This window comes from Centruroides vittatus, unplaced genomic scaffold (assembly GCF_030686945.1).
Source record: "Centruroides vittatus isolate TY-2023 unplaced genomic scaffold, ASM3068694v2 scaffold_1431, whole genome shotgun sequence".
Classification (NCBI taxonomy): domain Eukaryota; kingdom Metazoa; phylum Arthropoda; class Arachnida; order Scorpiones; family Buthidae; genus Centruroides; species Centruroides vittatus.
The window spans coordinates 213,484-234,231 of record NW_027122678.1 but is presented as its reverse complement, the minus strand read 5'-3'; the positions used below and the strand labels follow the sequence as shown (position 1 = coordinate 234,231).

The window sequence follows — 20,748 nt, the reverse complement described above, 5'->3', positions numbered from 1 at the left end:
ATATAAGGTTGTAGCACAAGCAACTCCTGACAAAGTGATATCACACTAATTGTGTAACTTTGTTGTGTGATATTCCACAGTTGCTAGCATATCTTCTATAGGTTTTGATATAGAATAGAGTTAGTTCTCAAAATTTAATGGGCCAATTTTGATAAAACTTGCCATTTTCCATTAATTGTGGTGAGGAATTTAAAAACATAATGAGGGTCCATTTAAATGTAAAAATATAGGAGTCCATGAATATGTTTTCAATATACAGATGTATTAAAGTGACAATGTTTGTGCTTTCTGATGTGACTAAGTGCACTTAACAGAATTTAGGCGTAGGGGTCAAAATTAAAAACAACATTTTGTGTGCCTAACAGAAAATAGGTGTGAAAACAAACAAAACACAAGAACAAAGTAATGAATGATGATTGCTTTGTTGTTGGATATTGTCTCTGTATCTGGTCAGTGCAAGGATTGTCTCTCTCGTGGCCAGCAGGTACAAGGATCTGTGCCTAACAAATGCAGGGATTGCTTTTTTCTTTTTGGCTCCACCTCTGTTCTGTCGCAATACAACAAAGTTACTTGATGTCCTAGTTATAATTATTGTTTTTGTTCAAATTAGGTTGCAATTTGAAAAAATTGTAGACCTATAAATTCCCTGTAGTCCATTTGTCTGTCTGTCTGTCTTTCCTCAATCTCAAGAACAGTGTTAGATAAATGAAACTCAAGAACAAATATAGAAAGCTTAGGGGTAGGAGGTCCCAATTAACTATATATGAATTTCTAATGCAAACCGGAAGTCACATCATTTCAATTAAAAAATTTTCCCCTGAAAAGAGTTAGACAGATGACTGGCATGACTCCATTGTTAATGGAAAAGTATGGTGTACAGAGGCAAGACACTACAGTACTAATTTAAGCTGGAGAGCATTGTGATGATGTCACAATAAATAATTGCTTTTTTTATTTATATTTTATTTTGAATATTCTTTATATAATTTTATATATATTTGGGACTGAGAAATTCCTGGAAAATTTCTTGTCTAGAATCAGTCCAGGGTCCTCCAGCAATAGGTTGATGTCTTAATTGCCTTGGTCATCTAGTTGTCTAATCGTAGATACCTCATATGTAATATATATGAGGTATGTATGATTAGACAACTAAATAAATAAATGTAACATTATATTATAATGTTACATTTTAATGTTACATAATATTATAATGTTACATTGTAACATTATAACATTATATAACATTATATATAATATTACATATATAAATATTACATATATATATATATATATATATAATATTACATATATATAATATTACATATATAAATGTTACATTATATTATAATGTTACATTTATTTGTTATTTGTTAAAAATTTATGCTAAAGATTAATTTATTATAAATATTTCAAAACACTTCTTGTTATATTTTATCACTATTTAGATGTAATTACTTTGTAATTAAAGCAATATTTTATTAATATATAAGTAAGGTTTTTAAATATTCATTGAAATATATAACATAATTATAAAATTATATATATAGTTTTATAATTATTGCTATTATACTATATATACTCAACAGTTAAAATATTATGACCACACATCTAATATTGTGTTGATTCACCTTTCATATGCAAAACAGCTGCAACCCATCTTGGCAAGGATTGTACAAGTCCTTGGTAAGTGACTAGAGGAAGATTGTACTAGATTTGCAAACACAGGTCATGCAATTCTACTGGATTTCAAGAAGATGAATTGTGAGCTCTGAGCTGGTGCTCAATAGGAGTCATATCTGGTGAGTTAGGAGGTCAGGACATCAACTGGAATTCATCATTATGCTCCTCAAACTAGTGTTACACAATTGTGATATGGAGCATTGTTCTGATGGAAGAGTCCAGTTCCATGGAGAAGACAAAAGTCATGAATGGGTGTAACTGGTCAGAAATGATGTTGATTTAGTCCATAGTCCACAGCTTTTGTGGTGTGCTCTATAACTACTGGATCCAGGGATGCTCAAGAGAACATCCTTCAAAGTATAATACTGCCACCACCTGTATACATCCTGCAATATATGTGTGAAGCCACTGTTTGTGTGGATGATGGCATAATTTTATATGGCCATCAATATGATGTAAAAGAAATTGTTTCATCTGACCAAGCTACTATTTTCCAATGTTTCATGGGCCAATCACAATATTCACAAGCCCATGGAATTGTAAATGACAATGATGCTGGCTTAACAGAAGAATATATGAGGATCATCTGCTGTGGAATCTCATATCTAACAGTCTGATGAACTGTGTACTCAGAAACAGTTGTACTTTGACTTGTATTGAATTCACTGTCAGTTGAGTTGCAGGTAACCTCCTATTTTGCTTCACTAAGTGGGAAACCCTCCAACATCCACATTCTTCGATGAGGTGTAGACATCTAACACTTCAGTATCTACTAGAAGTTTCACTATCATTCGTCCACTTTTCATAGATATGACGGCATCTCATGAACACTTTAACAAGCTTTGCAGTTTGTGAGATAGTTGTTCCGAACTGTCAGGCTCTGTCAAAGTTGCTTAAATCAATAGCCTTCTCCATTACACACACGTTGTTGAAAGAATGATTTCTCTATATTCCCAGAAGCTGTTACATACCATGTGGATTTTGACACATGCCATCTGCTCCAGCCAGGTGCACTCATTTCCACAGTGTAGGGGTGGACATAATGTTTTGGCTGATGAGTGTATTTACTGTTTGTATATACAGTAGCATTTCATTACATTGCATATGTTGGAAGACAAACCAAATAAGCAATGTATCTGATGGCACAATATAACAGATGTATTTCTCTACTGATTAAACATGCAGCTTGTTCTGTTTTCAGCTGAATATGATCTAATACGAGATTAAATTATTTTGCTATAAGTTCAATTAGTTTTCTAAAATTAAAACAATTTCATTTTTATTAATTACTTAATAAGAAAGGTATTATTTTGTTAATTTTCTGATAAAATTTTATTTTAATAATTTCAGAATGAAACAACTGAAGGCATTATACAGCATTTACCATTCCTTGGAGTTAAAAGTAATCCATCATCATTTGCAGTTTTTGCTAATGTTAGGCAGTGCGTATTGGAAAAACAAATGTCTGAAGCCACACAGCTATATTTACAAACTCTTGGTAATAGGATTTCAGATACTGAATCTGAAGATGAAGATGATAGGATAAAAGATTATTTAATTAAAGTTCCAAAAGTATATAATTTATTAATATAATTAATTAATTAATTTAATAGTCATTATAAATGTCAGTAAAAGTCACAATTTTTCCTTTCAGTATGTTTAAAAACATCACTGTATACAATTAAGAAATCAATTTTTAGTATTAAAATGTTAATAAATCTATTCAGTAAAACTGCATTCATTATAAACTACAAAAACAAAACCACACATATCTTTAAATACAATGTTGTTTTAAATGCCCTTTGAGGACATTTAAAATGGCATTGAGTGGTTGTTTTTGTTAAATGTATGAGTGGTTGTTTTTGTTAAATCATTTCAAAATCAAAGAACTGATTTCTTCATCATATACTTTGATGCATGCAATGCTTGCTTCTTTCCTCTTTAATAAATTTATTATTTTGGATGAACTTCCATCTATTCTCTGAAATATAATGTAAATGATTCGAGCCAAAGACAGAACATTGTTTTAAATATTATGGTTTTTCATCCAGACTAAGTTCTGATGAATCAAGATTACTGCAGGAAACATGTTGTAATAAAGAAAGTTCACACCTTTCTCACACTTTCTAGCAGTATCTGTTTAATAAATAAATGTTTTTAGCCACATTCGGGGACTGCATCAGTTTAAGCTGATACAAAATCAAATGTAGTGAGTTTAAAGTTTAGAAGATCGCCAATTGATGTTAAAGAAAATAGGTGATCTTTCAAACTTCGAACTCATTATAGATGTTCAATTTCATATCAGTTTACCCTGATGCAGGACCCAGAATGCAGCTGAAAACATTTGTTTATTAAACAGTTACTGCCAGAAAGTGTGAGAAAGGTGTGAATTTTCTTTATTATACGATAGTTCCAGCTTATAGATTCAATAAGAAACATGTCTGCAATACTAGTACTTTCTACTTCGTAACTTAACCATTGCTCCTGAAGATGGATTTTAAAAGTACTAGAGTTAGAGTGCATTTTTTTGTTAGAAACTTCAATAAACAGATATATTAGTTCATTCTTAAGAGTAACTTGGTGTTGATGTTTCAGTATATTTCTGAGAATGGATATTCTGTAAATTTATTTTTAATATAATAATTATTTTAAAATTAAGAACATAAAAGTTTAAAATTTAATTAAGATCTGTCAAATTTTTACATTTTAAATTTAGAAGATTTTTTTTAATTTTAAACATACTTAAATCCTTAGAGATTAAAAGTTTTATAATTAATATTAATAAATTTAAAATCATTTTTATTTGAAAAGTTAGTTTGGGTGTATTTTTCTGTTTTCAAATATCTATATATTTAGGATCAGGTATAAAATCCACACACATCAGGTATAAACTGTTGATAAAATGATTTTGAGTTTTCTTTGCTTTTTCTTCAATAAACACATTCATCAAAGAACCTTAATTGAATTCCTGTGAAATTTGAAATAATAAACTTTTGGACTAATACTTTCAACAAAAACCACTCATATAGCAAACCAAAATCCAGGAATTAAACAGTTGCACAAACATTTTCATCTACCTTGAAGTAGACATCTTCAGGTTTAATTGCTGGATTTTGGTTGACTATGTGAGTAGTTTTTCGTTTATATATATCCGGTAGTTGTTGTTGTTGTTCTAATGTTTTCAATCTGCAAATGGAGATAATCATGTCTGTACATTTGATGGTGGAATGCTTGAATATAATATTGATGTTCATTTGTTTATTTTTTTCCTTCAGATTATTATTTTGAATATTTTTAATTAGAAAATAGTTTTAAATTTTCATAGTTCTGCCCAGTTGTAGCAGTTTATTTGGAAGCATGTTCTATTACTTTTTAAAATTTAAATGTATCCAATGTGATGATATTAATCTTAATGTTTCTGGAATAGTTACAATCAACAACTAATCTACCAAAGAGAAAACAACACCTTTCTTAAATTCCAGCAAAAGTTTAACTATATAAAAACGTTTTCAACTGATTTCATCAGTCTTCTTCAGTTACTCGAACAAAAAAACAAAAAGAACGAACCAAATTCAAATTTACAAAATCACGAGAATGGAAAGAATTCTCGTGATTGCGCAGACTATGCAAAAACGATGTACCGAAAAAACGTAAAAAATGCAAATTCTTGACAAAAAAATGCAGATTCTTGACAAACTATATATAATATCACAATCCTACGTTATCCAATGAACGATTTCCAAGCAGACGATAGCCCATCTGCGTCCCTGTGGTTGATGCAATGGGATGTTAATTGTGCCCTATATATTTCTAATTTCTCCAAGTGTCTAACGGCCTGTTTAGATCTAGTGGCTTTTATGATGGAAGCACTATCCCAGTGTACCGTGATCTCCTGTTGCTTAGCAAATGCTGCTAGGACTGTGCTGTCAACTGTCCTCTTAACCGATTGCTTATGCTCTTTTATTCTTTGCTGTAAACCACGCAAGGTGGCCCCAATGTACACTAGATCGGATTTAAAACGTTGGTCCCTGATTGGAATTGAGTACACTCCTGTTAGCTCATTTGGTTTCTCTTTCCTCTTATCATTCCTTAACAGACGGTATACTGTCGGGTTGCGTCTATATATTATGCGTAAGTTCCTTTCTTTGGACACCTTCTTAACAATACTTTTAATTAACGGAATATAGTCCATGACCACTGTTTTTTTCTGTTCAGTTCTGTGTTGTTGATGTTTACGTTTCTGTATATCCGTAATTAGACGGTTCACTACTCTTCTCTGATACCCAAACTGTGTTGCTATGTTTCTTACGTACTCCAACTCCCTGTACGTGTCGCAAATATTTGAGCAATGTGTGTAAGCTCGTTGTATCCATGCTCGTAAAGCCGCTAATTTAAACTGTTCAGGATCCACGGAGTTTCTGGGTATGATGCTAGGTTGATATACTGGTTTCCTGAAGATATTCGTCTGTATCTCCCCATCCTTACATGTGATCGTCAAGTCCAAGAAGTTAACCCTAAAGTCACTCTCTTGGTCCAACTCCAAAGTGAGTCCGTAGGGGTTGCTGTTGATTGCATCAAGAAAGCGACGGGTATTGCGATCATTATGCCATATGATGAATATGTCATCAACATATCTGGTATAGAAAACTATGTCTTCTTGGAATGAAGGTAATATATTGCATTCTAGGTTTCGTAGGACCAATTCACAGAGCATCGCTGATATGGGACTACCCATCGGGACTCCCCTTCCCTGCATGTATGTTTTCTCTTGAAATTCAAAGAAAGAAGAATGACAGATGAGATCAGCTAATTCCAAAATTTGCCTTTTGTATTTGAATGAATTCACGATGTTGTTAAACAAGAAGTCCCTTAAGGCGCAGAAGCACGGAGGGAGTTTTATCGAGGGATACAAGGCCTTAAAGTCCATAACCGTCATGTGTTCCCTGTCCTTAAGCATAATTTCATTCATTCTATGTACAAGTTGAAAGGAGTCTTTGATGCAATAAGGGTAATCCTGGATCTTATCCCGAATAAATCTGACAAGCTGTTTTTCTAGTGCAAACGTGGGTGCATTACATTTTTCCACGACGGGTCTTATCTGATAGCCGATTTGGCAAGATGCACAAACCAGGCTATCAGATAAGACCCGTCGTGGAAAAATGTAATGCACCCACGTTTGCACTAGAAAAACAGCTTGTCAGATTTATTCGGGATAAGATCCAGGATTACCCTTATTGCATCAAAGACTCCTTTCAACTTGTACATAGAATGAATGAAATTATGCTTAAGGACAGGGAACACATGACGGTTATGGACTTTAAGGCCTTGTATCCCTCGATAAAACTCCCTCCGTGCTTCTGCGCCTTAAGGGACTTCTTGTTTAACAACATCGTGAATTCATTCAAATACAAAAGGCAAATTTTGGAATTAGCTGATCTCATCTGTCATTCTTCTTTCTTTGAATTTCAAGAGAAAACATACATGCAGGGAAGGGGAGTCCCGATGGGTAGTCCCATATCAGCGATGCTCTGTGAATTGGTCCTACGAAACCTAGAATGCAATATATTACCTTCATTCCAAGAAGACATAGTTTTCTATACCAGATATGTTGATGACATATTCATCATATGGCATAATGATTGCAATACCCGTCGCTTTCTTGATGCAATCAACAGCAACCCCTACGGACTCACTTTGGAGTTGGACCAAGAGAGTGACTTTACGGTTAACTTCTTGGACTTGACGATCACATGTAAGGATGGGGAGATACAGACGAATATCTTCAGGAAACCAGTATATCAACCTAGCATCATACCCAGAAACTCCGTGGATCCTGAACAGTTTAAATTAGCGGCTTTACGAGCATGGATACAACGAGCTTACACACATTGCTCAAATATTTGCGACACGTACAGGGAGTTGGAGTACGTAAGAAACATAGCAACACAGTTTGGGTATCAGAGAAGAGTAGTGAACCGTCTAATTATGGATATACAGAAACGTAAACATCAACAACACAGAACTGAACAGAAAAAAACAGTGGTCATGGACTATATTCCGTTAATTAAAAGTATTGTTAAGAAGGTGTCCAAAGAAAGGAACTTACGCATAATATATAGACGCAACCCGACAGTATACCGTCTGTTAAGGAATGATAAGAGGAAAGAGAAACCAAATGAGCTAACAGGAGTGTACTCAATTCCAATCAGGGACCAACGTTTTAAATCCGATCTAGTGTACATTGGGGCCACCTTGCGTGGTTTACAGCAAAGAATAAAAGAGCATAAGCAATCGGTTAAGAGGACAGTTGACAGCACAGTCCTAGCAGCATTTGCTAAGCAACAGGAGATCACGGTACACTGGGATAGTGCTTCCATCATAAAAGCCACTAGATCTAAACAGGCCGTTAGACACTTGGAGAAATTAGAAATATATAGGGCACAATTAACATCCCATTGCATCAACCACAGGGACGCAGATGGGCTATCGTCTGCTTGGAAATCGTTCATTGGATAACGTAGGATTGTGATATTATATATAGTTTGTCAAGAATCTGCATTTTTTTGTCAAGAATTTGCATTTTTTACCGTTTTTTCGGTACATCGTTTTTGCATAGTCTGCGCAATCACGAGAATTCTTTCCATTCTCGTGATTTTGTAAATTTGAATTTGGTTCGTTCTTTTTGTTTTTTTGTTCGAGTAACTGAAGAAGACTGATGAAATCAGTTGAAAACGTTTTTATATAGTTAAACTTTTGCTGGAATTTAAGAAAGGTGTTGTTTTCTCTTTATTATACCAGTTCCAGTAGGTTCGTTATTCATCTTTATAACTAATCTACCTTTTATTTACCAACAAACAAGTACTTTTAGTTCTTTTAAAGAATCATTTTTAGGTTCAGCAAACATAAATTTTACAAATGTTTCATATTGGATAATATGGCACAGGTTGTCTCATATAAAATGTAACTCATACACTGTCATGGGTTTTTTTATCTTCCTTGTTTTTAATGGAATGCACCTCTCTGAATTTTGTCACTAGTTTATTCACTGCAGGCTTATTAGGAACTCTACTCTCTATGTACTTAAGATGAAAATCATTTTGTGTTACAGTCAAAAGTTGCTTATGGAAACAAACCTTAAAAATAAAACATTCCTTTTGCAAATACACTATTTTCATATTACTGCTAACCTATAACTAACCACATATTCAACCATTTCTGCATTACATTTGTGTTATTCAGAGATGCACTGCTACTCTTGTGTGTTGTGCAGTGAAATGTTCTACCTGTCATATTTGATAGCCTATTCTGGTATTCCACTAATATTTTGGATGTATGTAATAGTATGTATTTTTTTAATGCGCTACAACTTTATAATTGACGATGTTTTCCTATTTTTATTTAGGGACTAAGATTACAATAGTTCTTTCCAATCACCACAATACCACTGGTGTAAGAATTCAATAAAATAAATACGAAATTACCGAAAAACCAACAAAAATTTACTTCGAAATGAACATTTTCTACCATTTTCAAACAGTCGTCATCAGGTTTGATTCCAAAAATTTCTATAGGATTTGGCCAGCGTAGCCATAACAACATATTTATTTTCTTGAATAGTTCTCTCCAACAGAGGGGCTAGAGGAACAGAAATTTGCACTATTGTTTAGTGCGGGCCTGATAGTAATTAGATATAGATTGTTCTATCAGTGTTTGAAATAATTGGCTGGAAGAAAGACTTTTGTATATTCAAAAAATTTTTCATTAAATTACATCAATATATTCATTATGATTTTAGTTGTATACTATCCAGCATTGAATGAACTGTGTTTTTCCGTATGTTTATGTCAGTATTGTATTATTATCTGCATTAATATATTTTGATATAACTAGCATTAACTTCATCAGAATAGCAATATACAGTTAAACCTGTTTTTATGCGGGGGATAGGGACCGCATTAAAAAAAACGCATTAAAAAAAATCGCACGAAACTTCACGAGGGGCTATAAAAAATAGTTTTCGCAACACAATTAAAAAAATATTTTTTTATGCAGCGAATAGGGGCCGCATAAAAAATGTCTCACGTAGAAAATAACTCGAAACCGTACGAAATAGAATTTATTGACAACAGATGTCAGCACTTGACTGCATCGTCTGATCTATCATCTGTTTTACATATTTTTGTCCAGGTGGTGTTTTGTTGACTTAAAAAGTAAATAATTTCATTTTTCGCATATTCCTGCAATAATATTACTATAATAAGTGCATTTATGCTATAATAAGTTTATTTAGCTATGATAAGTCAACGTGAGACATGACGAATCGCACGAGACTAGTCGCCAACTATACCGCACAAATAAAAAATCGCACAAAAAAAACCGCACAAATTAAAAATTCGCATTAAAAAAATCGCACAAATAAAAATCGCACATAAAAAGAGTGCATAAAAACAGGTTTGACTGTAATTATGTCTGTCATGGTCAAATAACTGCCATTTAGTTTAATTTTAAGGCCTAGAAGTAATACATCCTTCTCATAAAATGCTCTCCAATGAAATGAAAAAAAATTATATAAATTTAATATAGAGAAACATAGAGTTATTAATGAATATTATGAGTTAATGAATGCTGTATTTTTGTATGTATAACCTGCAGAAAATTGCCAGAACAAAAATAACTTGTCCGCTGCATACTTTTCATCCATGGGGAGTAGCTATTGCTCCATAGATGTGAATTTGCATTTTTTTTAAGCACAGATAATTAAGGTTATGCAGAAAAATACAGTAATTAAAATTTTTATGATAATTTATAACTTTTAATAAAATTTTGATAAAAGTAATACTTTATTTTAAGTAAAAATATAACAGAAAAGATAACATTATTAATGTGTATTATTATATAATGATTTCAGATAGTTGGTATAGGTTTATGTAGCGTTTTTGAACTGATTCGAGAAAGTAGGAAAAAACATCCAAATTTATGTACAAAAGCTTTGCAAGCACTTCTAGATATGTTGCAGGGTCAACAACCAGAAGAACTTAAATCTGAACCACCTGAAGTAATAGGTAAATAAGTTATTTTCAGTTTTACTTATAAAATTATTGTAAGCAATTAGTAGTAATCATCAATGATTTTGAATTTATTTAAATTTAGTAATATATCATTCATGGCCATTCCTGGGTTGTTGGCTTCCCAGGTGCAAAAATAAACAGCCCTTATTAATTTAATAATTATTTAATTAAGAATTTGCTATACACTGTTTATTACTTTACACTCCGAAACCGTGTTTTGTAATTTTTTGGTGCTCATTTTTTTGTGTTTGAGCACCAAAAAAATGCACTTTTTTCTTTTACATCTATATTCTTTATTCTTTTACAATATTACTGGTGATGTCAATCAAACAATCAAGCAAAAAACACTGTTTATGTAAAAGGTTAATCATCATCAGAAAAGCTTTGGTTATTATTCTTATTAGTCAAAATTTTACTTATAATAAACAGTCTGCGGTTGTCCCTGAGTTTGGTCGCCCAGGTGTGGGGATACCTTCTGCACCCCCGCCAGGAATGGCTCTGATAACATTAATGATATTTAAACTTATAATTTTTAAAAATTTTACATAAGAAATAACTGAAGCTTATTTACTTATAATAATAAGGTTATTGGATTGTTATTAGTTGTAATAAAGTATTTATTGGACTGCAATATTTAAAAATTGCACACCTATAAATTTCCATTGGTGTTTGCCTGTCTGTCCTTCCTTAATCTCTAGAACAGTGTTAGACAGATGAAAGTAGGGACAGGAGGCCGATTAACTATATATGAACTTGTGGTTTGGATCAGAAATCAAGTTATTTCAATTCAAAAATTTTCTCCTGAATGGAGTTAATGACCAGCACAATTTTATTATTAACAGGAAAAGTATGATGTATGTACACTACTAAAATTGAGAGCATTGTGATGAAAAATTGCAGCCAGGTATTGTGACAATGTCACAATAAATAATAGCTTGTTTATTTTCAGACTTTTTGATTTATTCTAATCTATTGCACATCATATCATGTATATACACTGTATATATATTATTTTTCAATACTTAATCACCATTTTGTCTGATGAAATTAAGAATTTTTTCTAATTGAAATCATGAAATATTTTAGAAAGAAATAGAAAAGACAGATGATAAATTAATGACTGTTTCTGGATTTTATGAAAATAAGAAAGAATAAATTGTTAAATAAACAACTACTAGCCCGTCATAGATAACGATCAACCAATGCCAAATTATCGGGCTAGCAAACGGCTAAAGTAATATTAATAATTTTCAGATAATTTGGTACTAGAGTTAGGCGTTATAATGCCTAACTCTAGTACCAAATTATCTTAAAATTATTAATATTACTTTAGCCATTTGCTAGCCCGATAATTTGGCATTGGTTGAATAAATTGTTATTGTGGTTTGCATGTTTATTTTAAAGATTCACTTAATTATGTAGAAGTCTAGAAATTTCAGAAGTTTTGTAATTTCTAGACTCTTATGCATAATTAAATGGATTTTAAGATTAAATATGCAAATAAGGAATTTTAAGATAGTTATTTTTGATAATTATGTTGAGATCGTCACTGTTTGACTTTGTTTGAATAAAGATAAAAACTGATGATCATTGAGTATTTGACTACTGTTGAATGCCAATCAGCTGGGTTAAAAATGTTTTTGTGCATTAAACAATACTTTCTGGAGTAATTTAAGATGTGAGGTTTTTTTTATCTTTACATTCTTCTTCCAATTTCACAGTAATTTTCTTGTTAGAATAATTCTGTTATTCACTATAACATGATCTGTATGGTTTCTTTTAGATAATAGATTATTTGTCTGCTATCAATTGATTGTTTTTCCCTGATTCAAAAATAATTATTATATGAGTGAAGAAATAGTGTTAACTTTTTAATTCTGAAACCATTACAAAATTATGAGACATGGCAATGATATTTTTCAATCTTGAAATTGTCTATTAAAAAAAAAACATTCCAAGATTCTTTACATTCATTTCGTTGCCTCTGTTGGCACTTATTTCAGTAGCAAACATTATCATTTCTTTGAAAATGTCTGCTTATATTGTGGATTAGATCTATACATATATATATATTAAATATTTGTGTAATTATAATTGTTAAATATAAATATAGTTGTTATTCATGATCTTGAATTAATATTAATAGTTAGAAATTAAATTAATTAAGTAATGTAGAAAATTTTGGAAGAAAAGAATAACCTAGAACAGGACTTAAATCAACAACTTCTGCATGGTGAACAGGAGTTGCAAGTTTGAGTACTGCTTCAGGTCAATTTGGTCTAAAGTTAGAGAGTATGACCACTTACATTTAGATTAAATTTGTTAGTTTAATCATTCTAACTGTAGCCAAAAATTAATCCAGTTGATTAGACTTAAATTTGATCAAAATTTTAGTTTTGAGTATATTGTATTTATGTAATTGCATTTTATTTCATTTCAGATACATTATTTGATCTTCTTTTGGATATTTCAAGTCAGTCTCTTGGTGATCCAGGACAAAGCAGTAGCAGTTCTCCTCTCACTTCTTATGCTTGCGCTTGTTTACTTAGTTTAGCTGTTGCAAAAGGTGATACGGGAAAGTTACTTGGTGCTACTTCAGCAATGTTAATGAGTCCTCGTTCTCTAGCTGCTGAAGAAATTCCAGTAATTTAATTTATAAATAAATTTCAGAAGTTTTTTTGATATTTGACTGTTTGATTATATGTACAGTTTTTATTTTTATTTTAAATATAGACACCAGGTATATTAAGTTCACTTCAAAGAAGTGTACATGCAGTTTTACTCGGTAAAACTATACGTCCAGATTGGTTAACACACGGAATTCCAAAATCATCTTTATGTGATAGTTTTAGTGTTCAGATTCCTAAAGGTAATATAATTATATTTTATTTAATATGTAAATATTAGTTAATTATTTTTCAATTACTCTCAAACTGGTTGGAGTATGAAGTCAAATGTTTATTTTCCTGCAATTACTGTATTTTATTATAAAAATAAATGTTATTAATCACAAGTGATCATCTGTAGATTTGTATAGTAAAACAGATTATTCATTTTTTTACATAGCATGTAATAAACTTCTAGCTTTTTAACCCTTAAGATTTAATTCAAAATAATTCCAGCTAAAGATGAGAGTATTTGAATGTGAAAACTTTAACTCTTTCCATCATGTGGGTACTAAGAGGTCCTTTTTTTAGCCTACGATGAAGCAGCCAGATGGTGAGGAATGGAGCCTGACATATTTGGATAGAACACCTCTGAAAAGTTCTTGGGGTTTTTCAGTCTGTCCAGATTTGATTCCAGGTCTCCCAGAGTGGTATTCTGCCATCTTAACTGCTCAGTCATCTTGCCATCAAACTTATAGCTTAGAAATATTTTGTATATATTGAATTTTATTTGCAGACTTTGTTTTCTAATTGTAAATAAAATAAATAATGTTTTTAAAATAATATATATATTTAAGTAATTGATATTAACTAAACTTAAAAATCTTTTATAGGAAAGTTTAGACAAAGTGCTTCCATGACAACAGATGGTAAATTTTTATATATTCTTAGTGGTGGCAGTATTTATAAAATTGGATCAAGTTTTAGTGGAACTATTAAGGTAAATTTAATATTAATCAAGTAATACTGATAATGAACCAAGTAAAATTAATGGATTTGTTACTTTTTTATGAAAATATCCATATGAGGGAAAAAATTTTAATTTAATCTGTATATTCACTAAAGTCAGTTTTTGTTAATTTGAATGATGAACAGAGTGTCAAAGATGTAATTCAATTTAAAGCATTGACAGAATTTTATGAAACTCTGTAGCTATATTTTTTTCATTTAATTTGTCTGCTCTGAGGCATTAAGAGGATTTTTAATGTCTCACGAGTTTGACTAGACCCACACGATTGACTGGATGATGATGGGTTCAACATATCTGGATTAAATCATCCATAAAATTGGTGATACAACCTGATTCAAATTCAGATTTGGACTGATAGGAATATACCTTATTTCTGTTTTGCTTTTCCTGCCATCACTGTTTATACAGGATCTTCAAAAATGAAAGCTTTCATTTTAAATTACTGTAATTATGTTAATTATTATTTGAGAAGTAGAATGTACACAAATTTATAAAGTAACTGCCCATGTTTCAACTCCCATCTATGTCAGACAACTTATTGTCTACTACCACTAGGAAGTACTGTAAGTGAAAATGGCAGTACTCAGTTGAGAGGGTGTTTTATGTTCTGCAGTTTGCAAGTCAGATTCACTCATCATTGCACAACATGATTAATCTGCAGCTAAATTGTGGTTTCTATGGGAAGAGTGACAATGGATATGCTGTAACAAGTAAAGGAAGAATTTGAGTATCAGTTGAATGTGTGCCATGTGATATGAAGTGCACATATTGAGAAATTGTAATGGACAAATGAGAAACTTGGATGGCTTTCCAATGTTTTAGTATACATTACAACATTCTTGTATAATAATTAACGTAATTATTAATACAATAATTTAAAGTGGTAGCATTCTGTCAGTGCTTTAAATTGAATTACATCTTTGATACTCTGTTCATCATTCAAATGAACAAAAGCTGACTTTAGAGAATACACAAATTAAGTTAAAATTTTTTCTCTAATATGGATATTTTCTTAAAAAAACTAGCATAAATTTGTTAATTTTACTTGATTTATTATTGGTATTACTTGATTAATATTAATACAATAATTTAAAATGGTAGCATTATTTTTAGAAGACACTATATATCTTATAGTTGAGATGATTATGTTAAAGATTTTTAAATTGTTAATAATGTTAAAAAATTTAAAAAAAAATTAATTACAGAAATTTACTTCAGGTTATAATGAAATTGTTGAATTAAATTTCTTATTAAAGTCTAAAATAATTATTTATAAAGATACTAATTTTTAGGGCCAAATATTAATGAGTCGTGGTGGATTAAAGGTAGATGATAGAGGCTGGATAGGTTATGCAAAAGTAAGTATATTTTAAAAATATGTTAATAGTAAATATTTTCATAAATTTACATTAACAAAGAACTTCTAATCTTTAATTTTATAATCGAACCTTGTTTGAGTTTATAATTTCTAAACAAATGCTGTTTTGCAACATATTTGACTTGTAATTTCATTTTTCATAAAGCAACAAAAACTAAATATGACAATCAAAAATAAAAACAAATGTTTGGCACAGATAATTAATATCTGTGCCAAACATTTTCAACCATATTACTGAGATAATATCTTTTCTGGAATTTTACTTTTTAATCGATTTATTTTTATTTTTAATTTTACATTATTACTGATTGTAGAGTAACAAACACATCCAAACAACTTTAAAATGCAGCAAAACCTTTGATAGCTAGAACATTTTCAATCATTTTTAATGACCTTCCTTGAGATCCAGATTTGAATTTTGTATTCTAAAATGTTAGCATTTAAACTTTGTTTGGCATGCCATTTTGGATTCTATTTGAGGAAGGTCATTAAAAATGATCGAAAACATTTTTGTTGGTAGAGTTTTTGCTGTGTTTTAAGGTTGTTTGGGTGTTTGTTACAATATTATTACATTTTAAACACTATTTTATATAATATTTTACATTTTGTTGTTATTTTTCTTTGTATAATTTAAAAAGTTTTGAAATCATTTAATTAGTTTTAAATTCTTATAAGATAATTATATTAATTTAATAACTTATTAAAATTCTTCAACTGGTTCTTTATAAGCTGATATCATCTGTTAGATTTTTTTTGTTTGTTATATATTTTATTCTTTTCTTATGAGAAAAAATGGAAAAAAATATATCACAGAGTAAAAGATAACCAAACTTTTATATAACTTTTATGATGTTTATAGTACAAATATTTATAGATTATGTTCAAAATAAGTATCATTTACAGCTATACATTTTTGCAGTGTGTTCATAGCTCTTATTAAAATGGTCTTGCAGTCCATTCTGTATTGTCTCCTTTAGTGCAATTACAACAACACTTTTATCTGTTTTGATGAGTCAAATCTGTTATCTTTCCATAGACCTTTTATTTTGATGAAAATCTGCTGGAATAAGGTCCAGTGAATGAGGATGGTATCTGCTGTTTTTCCAGATATTTAGTAACTAGGGGAGTTTAACGTGATGGAGAGTACAACTTTTTGCTTGCCAGATGTGTGTGTTTTTTCATTTTACTTCAGTATAGAGGTGGCAAAGAATGTTCAATGTACAACTTCTTGTTAATGGGTCTATCATCAAGGACTTCCACATCAAAAAAGCCACAAGCATTATTTTCCTCTTGGATTGGATCTGTTGAGATGAAATTTTTTTCCACTTTGATGAAGAAGGTGATTTCCATGATAAAGCATTGGTATTTTTTACATGACCTACAGGGTTATGTAAGAAATATCAGCAATCACTCTGTTTAGGATATCTGGGTCTTTAACAACTGTGTTTATCAGTTCTCTGCTGACGATTGCATATTCTTCATATTCTTCATTTGTTAACTGTTTCAGAACAATGTGAGAACAAACATAATGCATGTTTAAGTCATTGTGAAGAATGGCATGGTATCAAAATTTCCAAAATGTTGACCAGATCATTTTTATTGACTATCTGTGATCTCTTTTGATCTCTTCATAAACTTAGAATTTCTTCATTATTTGCAGATGATGACCTACCTGGATGGTGATTGTTTGCTGTTAATTTATGGCTGCCTTTAAAATACTTACATCATTTGTATACTCATGTAATTGTCACCTGGTGTCCTTGCTAGGGCTTGGATTTTTATGCAAAAAATTTGGATTTTGGGATTGGTATTCTTTAAAATAAGAAGAAAAATGGAAATATGGAAGTTTTATGATTCAAAAGTTGGGAGTTTATAAGTGCATATTTCAAATGTAAAAGCATATTTTCTTGCTTTTGATAATTTTCTAGACTAACTACTGCATTGCTCAATGCAAGCTCTATCTTCCTTCGAGAATTTTGTGAAGTTACTTTTTCAAACCTGAATTGAGTATGATGTGTTTTTATTGAATTGATTTCATAAAGATATAAACATCTAAAAGTCCAATTTTTTTTTTTTTTAAATTAATGCCAAACAATTGCTGACAATCATTTGGTTTTGATTTAATTGACTAAAAGTTTATGACATGCCTACAGGAAAATTGTCTTACAGTTCTACATACATAAATTTTCTTTTTTTTTTCTGCTGACTGTGTGACAAATCTGTTGCATATGAAAAGCAGACACAAGTACTTCAAAATGTAAACATATAATCGTGTAACGTTGTCGTTTTACAGTCCAATGGAATACAAATCGGTGTCTGTTTAAACATTTTTAAGCAAACCAGATCATCAGTATAAGTTGCAGTTTTGTTACAAAACTATACAACCACCAAAGCCGAATTATCGGGCTAGAGTCGACTATAATAAATAAATGTTTAATAAGACAATTTGGCACTAGAGCTTGGCGTTAGGTGCCATCTCTTACTAAATTTAATAATTATAGTTTAATTAAATTAAATAATTTAATAATTTGGAACTGGAGGAAAAGAAATCGGCCCGAAGCAGGACTCAAACCCGCAACTTCTGCTATCCGTGCAGACACGTTACCAGTTACGCTACCCGGACCTTCGGTCCGATCTCCTCCTCCAGTATATATAAGCTAACACGACGACCATCGACGGCCATTACAATGCCGGCTGGGGACACATCAAGTGCCCACGTCCTCCCAAGGCACACAACCGGCCATCGCATTCTTTTCTTTTCCTCCAGTTCCAAATTATTAAATTATTTAATTTAATTAAATTATAATTATTAAATTTAGTAAGAGATGGCGCCTAACGCCAAGCTCTAGTGCCAAATTGTCTTATTAATCATTTATTTATTATAGCCGACTCTAGCCCAATAATTCGGCTTTGGTGGTAGCTTTGTAATGGGTTAGTTGTTATTTATTTATGTTTTGTTACAAATTACACAAATCATTGATAAATGTGACATTCCATTTTACAAACTCAGCAATGACGTGTTTAAGAATTTTCTTGAGAAATGTAAAATGAAAAGTACCAGATGAATCTACTCTTTGAAAAACTTAGTCAGGGAATTATATGATGAAACCGTCAATACAATCAGAACAAACACTGAAAGAAAAAATTGTGGTTATCCATTGAGAAACCACAGATGCACTTGGCAGGAACATTGTTAATGTAATAATTGGCATGTGTGATAGTATCTTTAAAAGTGCAGAATTTATAACTAAAAACTCATATTTGCTTCATATTATGTCCATAGAAGAATCAAACATTCAACCATTATGAAATACATAAATGATGCACTACAAATTTTATGGTCAAATGGAATACATTACAATAGAGCATGTCTTTTCGTATCTGATACTTCTAGCTATATTCTCAAAATGGTCAATGTGCTAATAGTGTTTTATACCAAAATGATTAGCTCATTTAACATGTTTAGCACATGCATTTAGCAGAATATGCAAAACTGTTTATGTGACATTTCCTAGTGCCAATAAATTGATTATCAACTGCAAAAAAGTTTTTGTGAAGGCTCCATAAAAATTATAGGAATTTTAAGAATGCTTTCAAATGTGCATATTTCTCTCTCTTGTACCAACATGTTGGGATATATGACTATCTGCTGTAATCTATGCTGACAATATTTACAATGTATAATAAGTTGTAAAAATGTTTGATCCTGAAAATAATGTGTACATTTCAGAAACTCTAGAATGCCTTGAAAGTAACAGCATCGAGCAAAATTTTGCTTATATTAGCGTAAATTTTGTGTTTTCTTATAGACATGATTACCAAGTTGGAACAGAGACTTCATCTCGGTGAATCAATCGATTTAGTTAACTTGAAAATTGACAAAACTAATAGTCTACTTGGACATGTAGAAGCCACTTTGAAGCAGAAGTTAAAACATGTGCTAGATAGGAATTCCGGATGGAAAACTATTTGTAGCATGAATGATGTGATTTAGGGTGAAGCAATAGGCAGTGAAACTTTTTAAGTCCAAGGTAAACAGCATTTTTTGTGTATGCTCCAATTCATCTCGTGATGTACGGAGATCATTTTAAGGTACAAAAGTGTTGTTAGACTGAATCAGTTGTCTTTCACCGAAGAAAATTTATCAAAATATTTCATTGTATATTGTAATGTTTAACCTGGCTCGTGTTGTTCCTGAGTATTTTCATGTTGACCTCATTTGACCTAACCTGTTGACCTCAAATATACTTGTTTCTGCATTGAAATGTTTTTGATACTAGCTGTCGCTATGCATCATAATTTTTATATTAAAACGAACTTTTGAAATATAATGTTTTTTGTTTTTATATTTTTCAGTATATTTATTTTGTTTGTGCAAAATAAAAAATAATTTTTAACGATACAGTACCCACGATTATTATTAAAAAAATTTTTTTATTAGGTTTAACATCGACAAAAATTCAACATGGCAGCCACACACAACGGTGAAAAATTTTAACATGGGATAGGTTAAGCTTTCCTACAATAAATAACACACATATTACATAAAAAAATGTTTAATAAATATCTGACTAGTTTTTAGAGAAGAACAAAATAGGCATATAAATATTGTATTATATACATGCCCTTTTAACTGCATAAAAATCTGAGCAATAGTCATTACCATATATTTGTTTAAGCAGATTGAATGTCTCAGTAAAGTTTTTACCAGATTTGATGCTGAATTTAATATTGATTTGGTGTTCATGATGCATACCTAACATCTAACTACATATTCCAATATTTTGACATTTTGTATTCTGATCCATCTGACATGTGTAAGAAAATGTTTAAACGTGCACATGCTTGCAATTTATAATTACAATTTGTCATTGCTAAGCAACATCTAAATGTTCGGTTTATTTTTGATTCTGTTGTGTAAATGTTTTTTGGAACTTTGAATTCTGAGATCTTTGGAAGTTTAATTCTGCATACATTTTATTTATG

General features: G+C 30.9%; 1 protein-coding gene across 1 annotated transcript in view; it reads left to right on the top strand.

Annotated features, from left to right (window-relative positions):
- The window catches only part of LOC136986983 (E3 ubiquitin-protein ligase MYCBP2-like), a gene marked incomplete at its 3' end in the record, with an annotated part of 256,645 nt that overhangs the window by 22,835 nt on the left and 213,062 nt on the right, over positions 1 to 20,748 (top strand). Inside the window, 6 exon segments of the mRNA XM_067284616.1 lie at positions 3,031 to 3,252; positions 10,589 to 10,742; positions 13,189 to 13,391; positions 13,482 to 13,617; positions 14,248 to 14,354; positions 15,677 to 15,742. Of these exon segments, the coding sequence (XP_067140717.1) occupies positions 3,031 to 3,252; positions 10,589 to 10,742; positions 13,189 to 13,391; positions 13,482 to 13,617; positions 14,248 to 14,354; positions 15,677 to 15,742 (888 nt within the window).